General features: G+C 32.9%; 1 protein-coding gene across 1 annotated transcript; it reads right to left on the bottom strand.

The window, feature by feature from the left end:
- Positions 1 to 16,030: 16,030 nt before the first annotated feature.
- On the bottom strand, positions 16,031 to 18,279 carry LOC107426971 (scopoletin glucosyltransferase). Its single transcript, XM_016037295.4, has one exon. The coding sequence runs from the start codon at positions 17,579 to 17,581 to the stop codon at positions 16,121 to 16,123; it is 1,461 nt and encodes a 486-aa protein (XP_015892781.3). The 5' UTR covers positions 17,582 to 18,279; the 3' UTR covers positions 16,031 to 16,120.
- Positions 18,280 to 21,595: the final 3,316 nt, after the last annotated feature.

Genomic DNA, 21,595 nt, shown 5'->3' with positions numbered 1-21,595 from the left:
TAATTGTTATAAAAAATCATGTACAAAATATTAAAAATTTTATTAATATTTAAAAATTTAATATATTTTGATTTATAATGTTGAAATATATAGCTGAATGGTGGACAATGTATGGTAATAGCACTCCAACACTCAGGAAATTCTGCAATGTGTATTTTGTCACAAACTGTATCATCATCCTCATGCGAGCGTAATTGGAGCACATTCGCTTTAATACACACAAAATAATGAAATAAGCTCGCATATAAAAAATTTCAGAAATTGATTTTTTGCTACTAGAATATGAAATTGTGGATCCGTGATATGGAATTAATAAGTCAACCACAATTAGATTTAGATTATTTGGATCTTTTTTAAATTGGAGCTGATCCCGGTGAAGATGAAGATAATCCTATTATCCAATGGGTTAAGAATTCACACTTAGATGATGATGAAGGCAATCCAGATCCTCGAGTCGTAATGCATGCTTCACAACTAGGGATAAATATTGACAATGTTATTGCTGAAGAAGTTATGAGCAGTGATAGTGGAGGAAATGATTCGTTTGAAGTAGTAAAAAGGCCTTCAACTAGGAGATTTAGTCCTCGTTTAGAAACATTTTGTAGCGGTTATTCTGAACCAAATGAATACGAGGACGAAGATGATGATGATGTCGTTGATCTTGATGATGATGATGATGATGATGATGATAATGGAGGTAATGGTTATGGTGGCAATGGAGGAGGAGAATATAATATAGGTGGAGGTGGGAGTGGAACATATTATCGAGAACCAAGCGAACATCCATTAAGCCCATTTACTGGTGAAGATCAATATGCACATGCAACACAGGATTTTGATCATGGGTCTCGAACAGCAGGCATTTGTTCAAGAAGGCACTATGGCATTTCCATGATGAATCAACATGATGAAGATTACTTTTTAACTCTTTAGATGCAATGAGTTTAAATACACAAGTTAGTTCTCAATATGAGAATTCTGAGATTCCAATTGTGTATCCAATTGGTCAAATGAGATCACATAATCCTCACAGTGATTACGATGTTGATATCTTCAATCATCCCATGTCTCAAAGTGAATGTTATACTCCTCATTGGATAAATCCACATTACCTTCTACTTGGACAGTTGGTTGGAATTGATAGAGAGAGATATACTTGGCACATCCACAATTACATGGAAAATTTATCTAATATGATGAGTTGGAATGCCTATTGTTATATTCGCAAAATATCGAGATATGATCATCAATTTGAAGAACCAAGGAATTCTTTTTGGTATTAATAATGTATTAGGGATTATTTTGAGAATTTCTTGTATCTTACTATTATCTGTTAAATTTTCTATATTTTGGTACTAATTAACTTTATATTTTATTCACTTATAAATAATTTGTAATATTTATAGAATCTTTTATGATTATTGTATTCTAATTATTGTATTTTTATATTCTTTTACTATATTAATTATCTCATATGTAAAAATTTATATTCTAAATTAAAAATTTACAGTTTCTGTTATTTTATCGATATTTCTATCGATATCGACATTTCTATCGATATTTCCGTAAAATCATACCCTCCACATTTCCATTGATATCGATATTTTCTTCACTGCCTCCAACATCAACTCCTTTATGGATGTTAAATGAAGTCCAGGCCCCACGAACATCAACTTGATCTCTAAACTGAGTTTCATGAACTATAACTTTAAAATGTAGCCTCAATAGGTTCAGAATCAGGAACTTGTGGTAGATTAACACCAATTGGAGGACGAGTAAAAGAATGATGATTACTTCTACTATTCGAAGCAAAGGCTATTTGATGAACATTTCTAGATACATATTCAACTTTCGAAATCATTTTAACATACAATGGAGGTCGCATCATTGTCATCCCTCACTTCTTAAAGAAAGCATTTCACATCCCTATCACTGTGTATTTCTGTAGGATCCACATTTTCTACATATCGTCCATATATCTATTTTGGCTTTAGCAAATATTCATTTCAGTCTATTTCAATAGAACCGAAAATCTCATCATCTAACTCTAATTTTGTGTATCTTTTGTCGACGAAAACCATTATATTTTTACCATTTTGATACTCCCAATGACCACGATAATTTTGTACCAATGTTCCATTGTATAAAACCGTAATTACAATATCATCATCTTCTATTTTATTACAAAATTAAATAAATAACGTTAAACTAAATTAATAAATATGTAAAAATATGAATAATACTAAATAAACTTATTAACTGTCCCAAAAAACCGCTTCTATTTTTTTTCTGCCAAATATTACGTTTTCCTACTGGTGAAAAATTAGCTAACGAAAATTGACAAACGGTGGAAAATGGCGAAAGTTGATCTTTTTGGCCAATTTTCCTCCATTTTACTGGTTTTCGCTATTTTTCAGTTCTACATAAATTTTTCCCTTTTCACATTATATGTCACCTAAGTACCTTTAAACTCAAATATAACAACTCATAAACTAATTTATTACATACCCATATTAAAAAACTTTTAAAAAAAACAAGAGTGAAAAAATTCAAGAATAAGAAAAAAGAGATGAGATGAAATGCAAGAATGAGAGCAGATGAGATGAAAAAAGAGAAACTTTTTACCTAAGTTTAGCTTCAAAAGTGAGAAAATACAAGAAAAAAAAGGGGTGAGAGCAAATGAGATGCGGAATTTTTTTCTCTTTTAGATGAACGAGCTATTTGAGAAAGAAGAAAAAAGAAAAGGATAAGAGAAAAACTATTTCGTAATTTTCAATTTAGCCAAGGACATTTTTGTTTACAGTTGGATAGATTTAAAAAAATATATATATATATTTTGCTATTTTTCAAAAATGGATTAATGGGGTGGCTATTTATAAAAAAAAATCCACAACAAAAAATCTGAGGATTTTTATTCGGTTTCCTATGTATAATTCATATTATAGCTAGTTAGAAAGTTAGCTGAGCTGGATAGCTTTTGGTTTAGCTTGTCCATGTGGCTTACAATCATTCGTTTTAGTTAGTCTTCAAAGACGCTTCTATGTTTTGTATAAATAGAAAAACTCTTTGTAAGTTTCATCAACATACGGAAATAGATCAAACATATTTTCTCTCTGTCTCTTGTTTTTACACACTCTCTCTTGTTTATTGATTCTCTTATTATTATTATTTTCCCCTCTAATTTTCTTTTGCTTTCTTTAATTTTGTATTCATTCAATTCTACCAAGCATTCCTTTCATTTCATAGATTAACATGAAGAATAAAGAAGCAGTCTAATTAATACTTGCTTGGTTGTACTACCCATGAAAATAATAATAATTCAATCTTGCTTTCTCATTTGGGACCCTTTTAGTCCTTCAATGAAGTTACCCAAATTAGAGTAGGATAAGCCTCCTTCAACAGCTTTCCTTGCCATTTCACCAAGTACATTTGATCTGCTTCTCATTTCATATACTTTCTCACCAACCCATTTTTTCCTTCACCGCTTTCTTAATCTGTTCCCTTTTCACAAAATTCCCCATCATCCTAATCCATTTACGTGCACCAACGCCAACTCCAATTCTCAAAACATCAGTAATCAATTTCTCGTTGTACAATTGCTTGGCAAAGATCGGCCATGTCACCATTGGAAGCCCCAGCACCGATACCTTCAAGCGCCGAGTTCAGGCCACAGTGAATCAGAATTCCTCCTACAGCTTCACTATCAAGTATCAGAACTTGGGTCGCCCAACCTCTTATGATTAATCCCTTCTTTTCTATTTTTTTTTTGCCCTATGTTGAAAGTTAACGTGAACAAATGAAGAAGGATGTAATAGTCTAAAAAAAAAAGAAGTGAAGTCGCGTAAAAGGCCAAAAAAGAAAAGGAAAAAAAAAAAAAAAAAGGTTCAAAGATGCAAAATATATATAGTTTAGGACGCATTGAAGCCATATTCAAGTGACAATATCTAAGAGATTACATGATCATCATGAATATAACATATATATATAGATATATATATCTTACATCAGGTGGGAAGGTGCAGAAGCTACATCATATGGATCAGTCAGGAGCCATTCAGGAAATTATTAATATCATTGTGGCTTTTAATTCTGATGTGAAGGATTAAATACATATATATATATATATATTCGAAATATAGATTTATCTCCAAAAATAATTGAGCATAAAATAAATAAAATAAAAGAATTGGATTTTTTAGAAAAGAATAGATTGTATTGATTTTTGATACTCTTAACACCCTTACAACACTTATTTATTGTTTTACCTATCTGCCTCTAGCCTTTTTATTTTTTATTTTTATTTTTTAATTTTATTTTACGCAAACTGGAGAAGCAGTCTCTTTAAAGAGGGATGAAATGGCGAGTTTATTGTTTTTTTTTTGGATGGTGAAATGGTGAGTCATTATATCAAAGTTGTCATGTATGTATAAATCTAGCTAATTGGTTTAGACAAGTGTTAGCTTGCTTGTAATATTTCCCATGACTTAGCGTATGTGCTATTTTTTTTTTTTTTTCTTGGTAAATTAGCGTATGCGCTATTGCTAGTGCTAGGCATAAGTGAGGTGCATTAACAAAGTTGCTTGAGCCTCAATCATTTGAATTAATAAAAATTTATTTTAATAATACTAAAGTTATTAAAATATCTATAAAAATATTATAAGTAACATAATTAATGCAACAATATGGAATTGATTTATTTTTTATCCATATATCCATATATATATATATATATATTTAATTGATATAAATATGATAACCAATGATATTAATAATTAATGATAAATGCTTTTGGTCAAATTTTGATCCATATGCAAACGGGAGAAGAGCCTCTTTAAAGGAGAATGAAATCGTGAGTCCTGACTCATTAGATTAAAATTGTCATGCATGTACACTACTAGCTAATTGGTTTTAGAAAGTTTTAGCTTGCATGTAGTCTGTCATAAGCATAATGCTAGCTATCAATAGCGTGCATTAACATGTCAACAATGTCTTAATGCGAGATGGGATTAAAGTACTTGAGATATCAAGCATTTGAATTAATAAAATAATCCAATCACTATAGAAATGTTTATCAAGTGATAGTGTATCCTATTTGTATCGTATCATACCCCTGTGACTCAAACATGATTTATTAAATCTTGTTTGACATTAAATAAATTCAAATTCATTCAGTTAATAATTGTGTAATCTATTACCAATATTTTAACGTGTTATATATATATATATAATGATTCTACGGTCAAAACGGTCCTGATTGTGTTTTATCCAGATAAAAAACGTAAGCGTATTATTGATCATTCGATAAAAACTAACGGTTCAGATTAGAATGTCAATTTTCCTCCCAAAAATGTGTTCCCACATGCCTCCCTTCCCTTCCCTTCCCTTCCCTTCCCTTCCTTTCCCATTTCCCTTCACGTCTACCATGAAAGCAACATTGTCGCCATCCTTTCCCGTGACTTGGGTATTTCACTTAATATATTGTCTTTTTCTTTTTTCCCTTATCAATTAATATCTTAGAAGTGGTTTATAAATATTTACTTAGCCTCCTCCTCCTTCTTCTTCATATTCATCTTCTTCTTTTATTTTTTTATTTTTTTATGTTTTTTGTTTCGCACAAGAAATAGAAAGGAAAAAAAGAAAAAGAAAAAAGGTTTCTGAAAGCAATTGAAAGCAACAATTTTTGTTTTTGTTTATTTTGGGAGGGGATTTGTAACAACTCGTATCAAAATACACATGTTTTAACAAGTTCGACCATGTGAACAATATGTGGGACAAGTTGACTTTTTCAATGGTCAATATTTTTTAGTTTGACTGATGTACCATTGTGTAGATATCGTCAATACGAGTTCACAGACTGATGGCATGCTAAATTCTAAGTTACGGATAAAAAGTTATGTTTCTGATAAGTTTTAAGCATAAATTTTATATCAGTGTCCAAACCAGTCCTCAGTTTTTGTATGTTAGTGAACCAAGGCTCTATATAAGCCTCGATAAGCATGCCAAACAAGAAACCAAAGACCAAAATACCTATTTTATCTCCAAAACCAAAGAAATTCTCCCCCAAACCCATGGGTCTGAATTGGGTTATTTAGACCCGTTTAACATCGAACAGGGTCATTGCTGCTTTTGCCCATTTCAACCACCAACATATTACACGTGTCAGCCAGGAAGGAAGCCCACATCGATGCGAGCTCGGCCGTGAAATTTAACAGCGAACGGTGGACGGATGCACTTAGATCTAGCTGGTGAAGGTGGCGGTGACCAGCGAGGTGGGTTGTCAGATTTTCATGTTTTTCGATAGTTTCAGGCCAACCCATAGACCTTTTTCTATAATTTTTGGCCCTCTGAACTCATTTCTGTGGTTCTTTTGCCCAGATTCCTCATTGTTTGGGAGATACGATGACGGAAAGTTTGATTGAAGCTTCAACCAAGTTTTTCAGCCACCAGAGGAACCTGTGGACCTAGGTGAGCATACTAATGGGTTACTTATCTCTTGGGCTTTCCATTGATATAAAGTTTGTGAATTTTGGAGATCGTTTGATAATTTTTCCATTTTTGGGTCAATTAGTTAACCTTCGGAAAAATTCGGATAGTGTTTGGACAAAATTGGGGTTGCATTAGTGAAATTAGACATTATTAGGACTCATTAGAAGGTTCAATTTCGAAAAATTAGGCTTCAGTTGAAAATCCCCAATTTTGGGTGCCGGATCCTAAGAGTACACAGTATAATTGGACCATTCGGGGTGCAATTTACATAATTTTAGAGTTGTATAAATTATTTTAAGACTTTTGGATCATACAAGTATCTTTGGTTTAGTTATTGGAGTCTGAAAAATACTTTATTATATTACAGACACTCGTGTTGAGTCTGAAGGCGGTCCTGCAGGGGAGCAGGAGTGAGCATCTGCAATTCTGTGAGTGGTTAAAATTTTTAAAATGTTTTGGGTATATAGAATAATATATATGTGTGTTTTGGATATTTTACGTATATATAAATTGATTGAAATGGTTGTTTTATGCATATAAAATATCTACTTTCACTTACACGAGTTATCATTTTATGTGGATTCTAATAAGATCTTTAATGATTTCTAATTTTGATGAGTTCATAGTGAACTTGAGAATTATGTTAAATTAAATATTTTGGTATTTGAATTGAGATTTTAGATCATTTTAGAAAATATTTGATATGAGGAGCAGATTGAAAATTTATATGATTTTAAGCATGTTTAAATATTTTATAATTTTTAAGTGCTTAAAAATTGGTTTATTGCTGAATATATGTCACTGTGGTATTTCTGGTTTTTGCATGAAATTATGATTTGAATTTTTTTTTGAAATATTTGAATAAGTGATTGAATTTGAATATTTATTATGAATTATGATACAATATTGGTTGGAAAAAATACATATGCTTTTACAAGGTTTTTTTAAGGATACTGTATCATTTATTTGTAAATTAATGTATCAAGTAGTGCCAATATCTTTGATCAATATTATATGCGCGGATTTTGCCACGGTACTGTGAGGTTAGGTTTAGCCCACAAGATATTATTGCCATGGACCGTGAAGTTGGATTTATCCCATAGGTTATTATTGCCATGGTACCGTGAGGTTGGGTTCAGCCCACAAGGTACTATTACCACGGATCATGAGGTTGGGTTTATCCCATAGGTTATTATTGCCACGATACCGTAAGGTTGGATTCAACCCACAAGATATTTATTACCACAGACCGTGAGGTTGGATACGTCCTAGCGGTTTACTATTTCCACGATACCTTTCGGATATTAAAGATCATGAGGTGGTGTATCCCACAGTTTACAGATTGGTACATCAAATAGTACATGGTGTACGTTTGAATATGTTGTTGGCTTCAAACATTGTGGTTATTTATGCATTTTCATATTTATTTTACGGAAATATATCTATAAGATTTTATGCTTAATATTTATATCTTCATTAAGACATTTTATAATGTTACAATGATCATTCATTTTATACTTTAAGCATTGATTTTATGATATTAAATTGGGGTACAAGTTCGGATTTTGTGAAATGATTTTTAAACGGGGAACTTTTCAAAGGAGTGGAATGAGAGGTCTTAAGAGAAATATTTTTACGATAAATTAATATTTTTTTTTATTATAGTATGCCACTCACTGAGATTTTTTTATCTCACGTTTTATTGTTTTAAATCCGTTCCCCTTAGGTCAAGGCAGTTAGTAGCAGTCTACCTCGCGCACCGCCTGTTACTTCGTTCCTTCCACGACAGCAGCAGTACTTATCTTTTCTTTATTTTATCCTTACCTTTTTAGACTCATTTATTATTTACTTGTACTTCTAAACCTTACAACTACTCTTAGAATGCTCTGATCTATATTTTGGACTCAGTAGAGATCTAACTATATATACATGTGTAGTTATGGTCTGTAGTATAATAGGCCGGTTGTGGATTTTTATGCTATTGTGGTTTATATTTATATAATGAGGTATTATTGTTAATGCTTGAGTTTGGTTGTCCACGTTTTTAGGTGATGTTCCATTGGATATTCTCTAGGGATTGGCCGGTGGAACTTCACTAGGCGGGACCAACCCGGAGATCCTGGAAGGGTTGTCAAGGCGAGTTCTATCAGCTTAGTATCAAAGATTTAGGTTCTAAATTCCTTAGGGTTGTGCATTGCTGTATGACTCATCATGTGTTGCACCTTCCATACCTACCCTTTTGTTGGTGTTAATTATATTTTGACTGATTCCATCATATAGAACTTTTTTTTTTCTTGATATCGCAAGGAGGTAGACGTGGTTGCTTGCATGCTACATCTGGAAGTACAGATGTGTCCACTTATAAGGTGCATCTTGTCGAACGCTGGCTCGATCACTCAAAAAGAGTGGATTTACTACTTATTCTATTAATTAGACTCGTAGACTTGGAACAGTGGGTTGTAATGGCTCCACGAATCCTAAGCAATGTTGGACGAGAATAAGATCTCTTTAATTAGCTTTATACTAGAGGGAAACTGCGAGGAAGTGGTGGACGTATGAAAGAACTAGGAGACGTCACACTTAGACATAGTTTAGACTGTATTTCAGATCGAGTTTTGTCCTCCAACTTTTGTTAAGATTAAGAGGTTAAAGTTGAGATACCCACTCAAGGTTCAGGACAATAGACAGTGAACTACGGTAGCAGCCATTTTTAAAGATTTAAAGTCTTAGGTAGCTTATGTGGCAAGTTTCATGGTGGGTAGTGCCAGTGGGATGGATCATGCATTCATTACAGGCAGTTGGAACACTTTAAAAAGGATTAACCCTATTGAAGACATGGTCATGCTAGAGCTTTAAGATCTGGTGCACAATTGCAGCAGATGAATGGGTACAAAGTGCATGATACATAAACAGGCCAGACTTTAGGAGATTCTACCAAAGCTGGACAATAGTCTTCATCCACAATCAAAGGCAGAGGTTAAAAGGGATGACAACTAACCAGAAGTAAGGTATATGCTATGATTAGTTAGGAGGCACATATCACCCCGATGTTGTGACAAATACATTATCTATGCTTGGTAGTGATAGATATAATTATTGGCTGAAGGACCATACGCTCTTTTGTTTTACGTGAATATGTTACATAAGTTGGGATGACTTCAGTTCCATTTGGATGTCATTTTGAAATTTCCGCTTCCACAAGAGGGATCATTTGACTTAGTCCAATTTTCAAGGATAGTTGTTTTCATTTTATGGAAATCAAGATTCTTAATATTAGGATCTGGTATAAATAAAATTTGGTTGATGCATTTCGGTGATCTGATGTGGGACAACTTGTTGAGAACTAAGCTATAAATCTCATAAGTTCGTTTTGTGGCATCTACTTTTGGATGATGATTTTAGATCTTGGTTTTGATATTTTGTTTTCTTAGAGATTTAGGGCTTTATGCCAACAATGTTTTATGGATCTAAGGTGGTTGATATTCTTGATGATAACTTAATCTCCTAAAGAATATGATTTTTGGACATAGCTAGAATATAAGAAAGTGATAAGTGTTTTCTTATGGTTTGAGGATCTAGTAACTAGTTCTTAGTACTTGGTTGTGATATTAGAATTAAGATTTCAATCTCTTTATTGATTGAGGTATGTATTCTTGGAGTTTATTTGAAATTGGAGAAAAAATTGAGGTTTCTTTAAGGATGATATTTGAGATGACGAGAGAACTTGAACTTGATCTTTTGGTTTCATATTCTTTGATGTTGAAAATCTTGAGAATTTCTTTTAGGCTTTATAAGCAATCCAAAGCCTTCCATTAGAATAAGTACGAAAATTATTACTTTATGAATTTGATGAAGTTGGTTAAAAGAAAGACATTTAGCGAGGTTAAGAAAATTGGATAATCAATGAAGAACCTAGATCTTATAATTGCAACTTCTAGAAATGTAATCTGAGGCAAAAAGAACAATCTTAGTTTTAACTTTGTGATGCTAGTATTTGGTTCGAGGAAATTAGATTTAAATTCTAAACTTTCTTTTAGCTTTGTTGAATAGATTTTGAGAAAATTATGAGTTGTTACTTATGCTTCTAGGCAGTTGAAGAAACACGAGTTGAATTATCCAACTCATGATTTAGGACTCGCTGCGACGATCTTTATATTGAAGGCTTGGAAGCACTACTTGTATGGAGCTGCTGTTGGACCTTTACCAATCATAAGAGCTTTAAGTATTTGTTTACTCAAAAGGAGTTGAACTTAAAGCAAAGGAGATGGATGAGGTTGATCAAGGACTATGATTGCACAATTCCTTTGATGTTTGAGTTGCAATAGTCTTTGTTACTTGGTGGATGCATACCTCATGAGAACTTTTTACTAGCTTCTGATTACGACTGATACTTTTGGATTGTATTCTTGAGGCCCAATTTGAAAACCCTTACTTGATGAGTGTGAGAAGGAAAGTTAAACAAGGGGGAAAGTCAAATTTGGATATTAGAGCAATGTAGCCTTGGAAATTGGTTCTAGGTATTGTTTTCTAGCTAATGAATAGCTAAAAAGGGATGAAAAGAGAAGTTGTTGAATATATATCCAAGTGTTTCATTTGCCAACAAGTGAAGATAGAGAGACAAAGCCTTCTGGACTTCTACAGCCTTTACCCATCCCAGAATGGAAATGGGAGTGCATTACAATGGATTTTATATTCAAGCTTCCTCCCACAGTTTAGAGACATGATGGAACTTTTTATGAATCATATAGTGAATTTGCATGGGGGGTGCCAGTATCGATTGTATCTAACAGAAACCCACTGTTTACTTCGAGGTTTTGGCAGAGAGTAATGAAGAAGCTAAGTGTTAAGTTGATTTGAGTATCGCTTTTCACCCTTAAACCGATGGACAATCTAAAAGGACTATTTAGACCAAAAAGGACATGTTAAGGTTAGGTGTAATATAGTTTAAAGGGAAATTGGAATGAGTATCTACCTTTGGCAGAGTTCACTTACAACAATAGTTATCACTCAATCATTCAGATGTCACCTTATGAGGCATTGTATGGGAAACAATGTCAGACACCATTACGTTGGAATGAGACAAATGAAAGAAAACTTCTAGGCCCTGAGATTGTTCAAGCGATAGTGGACAAGGTTAATATTATACGGGCCAGGTTGAAAGTAGCATACAACAAGCAAAAGAGCTATACAGACCTTCGTAGGAAGGATCTAGAGTTCGAGGTTGGTGATCGAAAATTCCTGAAACTATCCTTGGAAAGGCGTAGTATGCTTTAGAAAGCTGAGAAAACTAGGTCTTCACTACATTAGACCGTACGAGATAGTTGAGAGGATAGGTCCAGTGGCTTGCTGGTTAGTCTTACTGCAGGAGCTTTCTCAAGTCTATGATGTATTTTCCATATTTATGCTCCACAAGTATATCTCGGATCCATCACATGTGTTGGAGACACCAAAGATTGAGTTGAGGGATGACTTGTCTTATAAGGAGCAGCCAATGTAGATTCTAAGTAGGGAAGAGAAAAAGCTTTGCAACGAGACCATACTCTTATTGAAGGTTCTTTGGAGAGATAACCTAGTCGAGGAGGTGACTGGGGAGCGAGAGGATCATATGCAGAGTGAGTATCCTCACCTCTTTTGAAACTAAGATACGAATTTCATGCACGAAATTTCTTTAAGGGGGTAGATTGTAACAACCCGTACCAAAATACACATGTTTTAACAAGTTTGACAAAGTTTGATTGAGTTTGACCAAGTGAACAATATGTGGAATCAAGTTGACTTTTTCAATGGTCAATATTTTTTGTTTGACTGAGATACCATTGTGTAGATATAGTCGATACGGATAAAAAGTTATGGTTCTAAGAAGTTTTAAGCATAAGTTTTGTATCAGTGTCCAAACTAGTCCCCATGTTTTGTCTGTTAGTGATTTAAGGCGCTATATGAGCCTCGATAAGCATGCCAAACAGGAAACCAAAGCCCAAAATACCCATTTCATCTCTAAAACCAAAGAAATTCTCCCCCATACCTATGGGTCCGATTTGGATCGTTTCGACCCGTTTAACATTGAACCGGGTCATCGCTGTTTTTGTCCATTCTGGCCACCAACCTATTACATGCGCTAGCTAGAAAGGAAGCCCACATGGAGGAGAGCTCGGTTGTGAAATTTCAAAGTGAACGGTGGCCGGACTAGCTAGGATCTGGCCGACGAAGGCGGCAGTGGCCGGTGAAGTGGGCAGCGGCTGACAAAGTGGGTTGCCAGATTTTCACATTTTTATGCCGTTTAAGGCCAATCCATAGACCTTTCCCACTATTTTTGGGCCTTATGAACTCATTTTCATGGTTCTTTTACCCTGATTGCTCACCGTTTGGGAGATACAACGTGAAGTTCAGCTGAAGCTTCAACCAAGTTTTTGGGCCATCGGAGGAACCTTTGGATCGAGGTGAGCATACTGATGGATTCCTTGTCTCTTGACTTTCCGTTGATATAAAGTTTGTGAATTTTGGAGATCGTTTGATAATTTTTCCATTTTTTGGTCAATTAGTTAACTTTTGGATAAATTCGGACTGTGTTTGGACAAAATTGGTCAAATTGGAAAAAAATTGAGGTTTAATTAGTGAAATTAGATATTATTAGGATCCATTAGAAGGTTCAATTCCAAAAGATTAGGTTTCGGGTGAAAATCCCCAATTTTGGGTACCAGATCCTAAGGGTACACAGTATAATTGGACCGTTCGGTGTCCAATTTACATAATTTTAGAGTGGTATAAAATATTTGAAGACTTTTGGGTCATACAAGTGTCTTTGGTTTAGTTATTGAAGCCTGAGAAATACTTTATTATATTATGGACACTCGTGTTAAGTCTGAAGGTGGTCCTGCAGGGAAGCAGGAGTGAGCATCTGCAATTCTGTGAGTGGTTAAAATTTTTAAAATGTTTTGGGTATATAAAATAATATATATGTGTGTTTTGGATATTTTACGTATATATAAATTGATTGAAATGGTTGTTTTATGCATATAAAATATCTACTTTCACTTATACGAGTTATCATTTTATGTGGATTCTAATAAGATTTTTAATGATTTCTAATTTTGATGAGTTCATAGTGAACTTGAGAATTTTGTTAATTAAATATTCTGGTATTTGAATTGAGATTTTAGATCATTTTAGAAAATATTTGATCTGAGGAGCATATTGAAAACTTATATGATTTTAAGCATGTTTAAATATTTTATAATTTTTAAGTGCTTAAAATTGGTTTATTGCTGAATATATTTCATAGGGTATTTTTTATTTTCGCATGAAATGATGATTTGAATTTTTTTTGAAATATTTAAATAAGTGATTGGATTTGAATATTTATTATGAATTATGATACAGTATTGGTTGGAAAAAAAATACATATGCTTTTACAAGGTTGTTTTAAGGATACTGTATCATTTATTTGTAAATTGATGTATCATGTAGTGCCAATATCTTTGATCAGTATTATATTATATTATATTATATTATATTATCTTATAGTGCGCGGATTTTGCCATGGTACCATGAGGTTGGGTTCACCCCATAGGATATTATTGCCATGGGTCGTGAAGCTGAGTTTATCCCACAGGTTATTATTGCCACGGTACCGTGAGGTTAGGTTCAGCCCACAGGATATTTATTGCCACGGACCATCCCGACGGTTTACTATTTCCGCGATACCTTGAGGTGGGTGTATCCCAAGGTTTACAGATTGGTATATCGAATGGTACATGATATACATTTGAATATATTGTTGGTTTTAAACATTGTGGTTATTTCTGCATTTTCATATTTATTTCGTGGAAATATATCTATAAGATTTTATACTTAATATTTATATCTTCATTAATACATTTTATAATATTACAATGATCGTTTACTTTATATTTTTAAGCATCGGTTTTATGATATTAAATTGGGATACAAGTTCGGATTTTGTTAAATGATTTTTAAATGGGGAACTTTTCAAACAAGTGGAACGAGAGGTCTTGAGAGAAATATTTTTACGGTAAATTATTATTTTTTTCTATTATACTATGCTACTCACTGAGATTTCTTTATCTCACATTTTATTGTTTTAAATCCATTCTCCTAGGTCCAGGCAGTTAGTAGTAGTCTACCTCGTGTACCGCTTGTTATTTCGTTCCTTCCACGACAGCAGCTGTACTTATCTTTTCTTTATTTTATCCTTACCTTTCTGAACTCATTTATTATTTACTTGTACTTCTAAACCTTACAGCTACTTTTAGAATGCTCAGATCTATGTTTTGGACTCAGTAGAGATCCTACTATATATACATGTATAGTTATGGCCTATAGTACAATAGGCCGATTGTGGACTTTTATGCTGTTGTGGTTTATATTTATATAATGAGGTATTATTGTTAATATATGAGTTCGGTTGTCCATGTTTTTAGGTGAGGTTCCATTGGATATTCTCTAGGGATTGTCCTGTGGAACTTCACTAGGCGGGACCACTCGAAAGATTCTGGGAGGGTTCCCGGGACGGGTCCTGTCAGGATTGGTCATGGGAATTGAATTTAAAGTATATGGATATATGGGTTAATAAACATTGGGAGATTGTTGAGATTTGCGGTTAATAAAGTATATGTTTTTTTGATATTCCTAAAATAATTAAATTAGAAAAAAATTAATACATGTTTAAATAATAAATATATATATGTATATATATATATATATAAATTTAAAAATTTAAATTTTGACATATCTTTCAAATAATAAAATAGTTTTTTTGATCTTGCATAAAATTTAAGTTTATTTGATATTTCTAAAATAAATATATCAGTAAAAATCAAAACATGTTTAAATAATAAATTAAATATTTTTATAAATATTATGCCTATATAATTACAAAAATACTAGATTTAGTGGTATTTAACCCATTAATACCCAGTACTTATATTGGTTGACAAATTACAAATCTGTCCGATTTTATAAATTATGGTGCAAGTTGGCGCCATTGTGTTGTGTGGGACTTTAACATGCCTACAAACGCTTGTCTCCCCTACGCCTGGCATTTCTCTAATCTCCTATAATCCCTCTCTACAAGTATTTGATTTTTTTGAAAAATATTTTCTTTTTAATTTCTTGTATATTAGGTCTTACTCCATTACATTTTATTCAATTATGGTATCCAAGTATCCTAAACCATGCAAACTTTTATTTGCTTAGACAATAAATCATAGCTTGCAAGTCCAAACAGAGATGGTGGTTAGTTGAACACACATTTTTTCAACCTCTTAATAAAAAAGAAAAGAAAAATTATAATAATAATAAAAATAAAAATAAAAAAATAAAAACTTTGATTTATCGTTCAACCTAAGAAAAAGAGAACAGCCAAAAATCCGAGGATTTTATTTTGTTTTATTTTTCTTTTAAAATTTCCTATTTTATAATTGATGTTGTGTTTCAACTTAACCTGAATAATAGAGTGTTAGTACCAATCCTTTTCCAAGGGTGCATGGACATCTGCATAATATTACTGAAAGTAAGACGCACAATAGATAAAATTAGCGTGAATGCTTACTTGTTTGGTTACCAGCACAACAACAACAACAACAACAAATAAAAATAAAAAAAAGAAGGTAAAGTATCAGTGCTGCTTTCTCAATTGGGACCCTTTCAGTTCTTCGATGAAGTTGCTCAAATCTGAGTAAGATGAGCCTCCTTCTTCAACAGCTTTCCTTGCCATTTCACCAAGTTTATTTGCTCTGCTTCTTATTTGCTCTGCTTTTTCACCAATCATTATCTCCTTTACCGCCTTCTCAATCTGTTCCCTTTTCACAAAATCCCCTACCATCATAACCCATTTCCGAGCACCAACACCAACTCCAATTCTCAAAACATCAGTGATCAGTTTCTCGTTGTAGAATTGGTCAGCGAATACCGGCCATGTCACCATTGGAAGCCCGGCACTGATACCTTCAAGCACCGAGTTCCAACCACAGTGAGTCACAAATCCTCCCACAGATTCATGATCAAGAATCAGAACTTGGGGTGCCCAACCTGTTACGATTAATCCCTTATTTCCTATCCTTTTCTCGAATCCTTCTGGTACCCAATCTTCCTTTTCATCTTCTTCACCTTTTTGCTTCTTCACAACCCAGATGAATTCCTGCTCAGCTGCCTCAAGACCCATTGCAATTTCATGGAGTTGAGAAGCTGAAAAATTAGAGGTAGTTCCAAAGCACAGATAGACAACCGAATTGGGTTTTTTGGAATTGAGCCATTTCAAGCAAGTATGCTCATCAATGGAGGATGTTTTCCCTCTCTGTGATTTATCTTCAATGTTCTTGTTGCAGAGTGAGACAGGGCCAATATGCCATGCTTTTTTCCCCAAAACGTTCCTGTAGTGATCGGCATAGGCGGGTTCAAGCTCGTAGAAACTATTAACAAGTATTCCAAAGCTTCGCTTTTCGGCTTCTTTAGCACTTCGTTGTAATTTCGTGAAGTCGTCGTCTTGGGATCCATCTCGAACACTATCTGGGATTTGGGATTTTACCAGCTCGATTCGGTCGGGCAAACCAGGCAAGACAAAAGGGTCAGTCTCCGATGAAACATTCTTGTGCGGTTGGTGTCGTGCTAAGCTGTCCATGGCACACGCAGCGAAGAAGCTCGTACCATGGAAACTAATCCTAGGAATTCCGTGTTTGGAAGCAATATCAGTAGCCCAGGGGAAGAACATGTCGGCAACTAGGCCTTGAGGGCGTAGCTCTTGAAGAAGATGATCCAAAGGGTGTTGGAGCAAAGAAATGGCGTGGAAGAATTTCCAGTTAGAATCCTCGTTCGTGATCGAATCAATATTCTCAATGCCTTCAGGCAAACCGGCCTCTTTGGCTGGAAATTTGATGACTTTGAGGCTGATCTGGAGGGTAGAGTTGTGGGATTTCTCGATTGTTTTGGTGAAAAGTGGGGCGTTTAGTGGGGTTGTGATAATGGTGGTTTTGATGCCTCTCTGAGCAAAGAGTTTGGCCATGTCTATGGTTGGTAACATGTGGCCTTGAGCCATCATAGGGAAAAAGAGGACATGGACAGGATCGGTTTCGGTGGCCATGATGCTCTGCTATGAGAACAATACCGAATATGAAAAGCAACAAAGCAACAAATGGAGCTAGAAAGCAAGAAAAAAGAAATAGAGGTTTACTCTAACCCTACAAGCTCCTACTTTCTTCTTTGTTTCTTCAAAAGCTCTTTTGGATTCCCAAAGGTCTTGAATTCTATAGTATCTTTCTTTGACTGGTTCTTTGTCTTTTTTTTTTTTTTTGGGTAACGTTGGCAAGTTCTTTCATTCTATATCATTGAAGGTTGAGGCATTCAAAGACAATATTTGTGTATTATATATATTTATATTATGATCATAACAAATGTAGGGCGTATCTTCAACAAGCAACTGAGCCTGAGCCAATGTCTTTTGATGTACTATGTGAATCCCTCATAAGTCAATCTTAGTTATCCTAAAAAAAAAATGTCACTCCAGTTCAATAAGGTTCGGTAGTTTTAGTTTACATGCTAAATGATGCATATGTGATTCCAAAAGAAATGAAAAATAAAAAATGATGCATTTGTGGTTCATTTTGTACAGAGAAAATCGAATTTTTCAATATAATTGTTGGTCAAAAGGTGCCATATATTCATTAGTCTATCTTTTCTGTGCCTGTCTCTTCCTCTTAGAAAATTTTATTTTATTGTTTTTGAACATGGATGTGGCAAATGGTCGTTAAAAATTCGTCATCATCGACGTATCTCTTGTATCAATGGTCAATGATATATTGTACTTTATTATAATAGATGATCTGATATTTGTGGCTTGGACACAATTTGTAGACCAACACTGAGCAGACTTTCTTGCGTTATAAACTTTGACTCAAAATCAAATATCTCAGCAAAGTATTCTATCAAATAGTTTTTTTTTGTTTTATTAATTTACCATTCCTTAATGTGGTTCACTTTACACCCTATTATCGGGACAACCCACAATCCTAATCTATGGAATTTTCAAACTGATAGATTCATAGATTTATCATTGAAAATAACATTTTTAACGTCAGAGGAAATACTACCAAAATTGTAAAAAATCAAACAGCTTTCTGAAAAACATTCAACTCTCTCCACTGTCACGATCTCAACCCCCAATTGTCTTTCGGTAAATATATCCCAACCCTCATTTGTGTAATCATATTCATAACCAAATAGCTAAGTCCTTTTTCTTCTATCAAACTGATGGAAATAAAAAATAAACAAAATAAAAAAAAAGAAACCCAAAATACAGAGAGGAAAGAAAGAAAGGAAGAGAAAAAGTAGAGAATGAGTCTGGGAGTTTTCCTAGAAACTTGGTATTTTTCTTTTCCTTTCAATAATAGACAATATTTATACAAAGATAAGCTGCACACCCTTACATAACAGCTAACCAAATCAGTTAAGTCTCCTAACCAAGTCAGTTAAGACTTTTCAACTAAATCTGCCATATCAGCTTTCTATTAAACAAACAGATGAGGTGGCATGTCATACAAACATTACCCCTCAAACTCGATTTTACCTGATTGAGAAATCAGAAAAAGAATAGTCTGAACATAGAAATTCCCCCTCGAAAACAGACAACCTTGGACATCTTCAAACAACATTCACTACTCTTAGTTTAGATTTCAAGTAGTTTAGACTTCAAGTACAAATATCTGCCAGTACCCAGAGCTTTTGTTAAAAACAAGCAACTTGCTCCTCGGTTGGAACATAACGAATTTCAACTGACTTGTCCAACACCTTGTCTCGATTTCGATATGCTTTGTCCTTTAATGAAGCACTGGCTTTAAAGCAAGAGCTGCAGCACTTAGGCTATCTGTCCATATAAGAGGTCTAGGTAACTGAAGCTGCAGTTCCCTAATCAAATTTTGCAACCAACATAACTCTGAATTTATATGAGCAAGAGCTCTGTATTCTATCTCAGTGCTCGATCGAGCAACTACAGCCTGCTTTTTAGAACTCGAAGAGACTAAGCTCCAATAATGCTTCCATATATCTCAGGATTTGTCATAATGTCTCCTTCATATAAGGAAAAAGGTTTACTCACAACCATTAGAGAAGGTGAAGCTCGAGGTCCGTCCATCTTAATTTTCTTCAAAAGATCATAAGTGTACTTTAGATTTGAGTAAGAAGCATACCTTTGGAATTGCGTTTAAGCTCAGTTCCCAAAAATAAGCTTAAATCTCCCAAATTTTTTAGAGAGAACTGTGAGTTTAAATCTGAAATCAATTTCTTAATAACTGCACTGTTAGAGCCTGTCACAATAATGTCATGCACATATACGAGTACCAAAGTTTAGGCAGATTTTGTATTCAAAACAAACAAAGAGGAATCTGAAATAGAATGAGTAAAACCTTTGTCCAGCAGAGCTTTCTTCAACTTATCATACCTAGCTCTTCGAGCTTATTTTAATCCATATAAAGCTTTATGAAGCTTAAATACATGAGAAGAAAATTGTTTATCTTCATGTCCTTGAGTTTGTGAAAGATAATCCAACTCTTCTACTTTTCATCCTTGGGCAACAACAAGATTGAGAACTAACTTGATAGTTGTAAGCTTTATAACTAGACTAAAAGTCTCATTAAAATCAAAATGTTGGTGAAAGCCCTTTGCTATTAGCCTTTGCTTAATACCGCTCAACAGTGCCATCTGCATTCCTTTTGATATGAAAACCCCCTTATGAACATACTTAACAATGTGCAACTATAATCTATTAAACACCTAATAATTTGCTAATATAAAATTAAATATTTTATCTTAAATGGAGTGAGATATTCTTATAAATTTAAATAAAATGCAACAAGAATAGAAAAGAGTCCTAAAAAAGAACCTAAGTATAATCAAGATTCAAAATTTCGATATCGGTAGAATTATTGAAAGTTCAAAATATAAAAATTTCTATAACAATATCAGAAAGTATTGAATATTGAAAAAAGTTTACAAAAAATGAAGGAAATTTATTTGAAAAAATGAAAATTTTTGTTGAAACTTTAGCATTAGCTTACTTAAACAATCAATTATCAAATAAACTATTATTGATAAAAATATGTACAAAAAAACATATTTTTGATAATTTGTTTATTAGTTAAGATAAAACAATCATTATGATTACATTATATTTCATAAATATCATCTCAATACTCATAGAACTTTTAGATAATTGAAAATTATTAATATATTTCTCGTTTTCATTTTGAGATGTGAAATGTGAGAAATAATTATTATTAATAATTTTTCATGTAATTATTAATATGTCTACTATAAAAATTTTGTATTCAATATAGTTATCATTGATGTTTAGTATAATATATTCTATTATTTTTTTTTTATTTGCTTAATGTTATTAATTTAAATGCTATCAATATCAATTCTATATAATATTGTATTTCTATATTATTATTTTATTTTATTATTTTTCATTCTTATATAATCAATTATTGACTTATAATTATGGATTCTAATGAATCCATCTTATACAAAATACATAGCAAGTATATATATATTTTATTAATGAATAAAACTTATTAAGATTATTGAATTCAATTCACTTCGTTTATATCATTAAATACTTAAAAAATAATTAAAGGGTTAAAAAAACTATCACTAAAGTTAATTTGGTAAAATAATTTACTAAAAATTGATAATATTTTTGAATTTTTTATAAAAAAAATTTCAAATATTTTTATAGATATTTTCAAAATTTCCATGAAAATTTTTGAAATTTTACATACAAATTTTTAAAATTTCAATGGATATTATATATTTTTTTAACCAAATTGTTAAGAATATAATATAGATATTTTGATGAAAATTTTCAAAAAATTTTAATAAAATTTTAAAAATTTCGATGGATATTATAAAAATTTTATCCGTTTTCATTTATAATCTAAATTTTATTTTAATCTCTTAAAAAAATAAAAGTTTCAAAGAAATTTTGAATATTTTAAATTTTGAGTACAATAATGATTTTCTCATATGCTGGGGCTTTTGGACCTTTCCGTGTTATGGCTAGGCATGAGTCCCACACCATGCGGGATTTGAGCTTTGCCAT

The sequence above is a fragment of the Ziziphus jujuba genome, chromosome 9 (assembly GCF_031755915.1).
Source record: "Ziziphus jujuba cultivar Dongzao chromosome 9, ASM3175591v1".
NCBI classification, from domain to species: domain Eukaryota; kingdom Viridiplantae; phylum Streptophyta; class Magnoliopsida; order Rosales; family Rhamnaceae; genus Ziziphus; species Ziziphus jujuba.
The sequence above is the reverse complement of the archived record's forward strand: the minus strand, read 5'-3'. Positions and strand labels throughout refer to the sequence as shown.

Bases quoted from the DNA above. Each gene is read 5' to 3' on its own strand.
- LOC107426971 (XM_016037295.4), bottom strand. From the start codon at position 17,581: ATGGCCACCGAAACCGATCCTGTCCATGTCCTCTTTTTCCCTATGATG.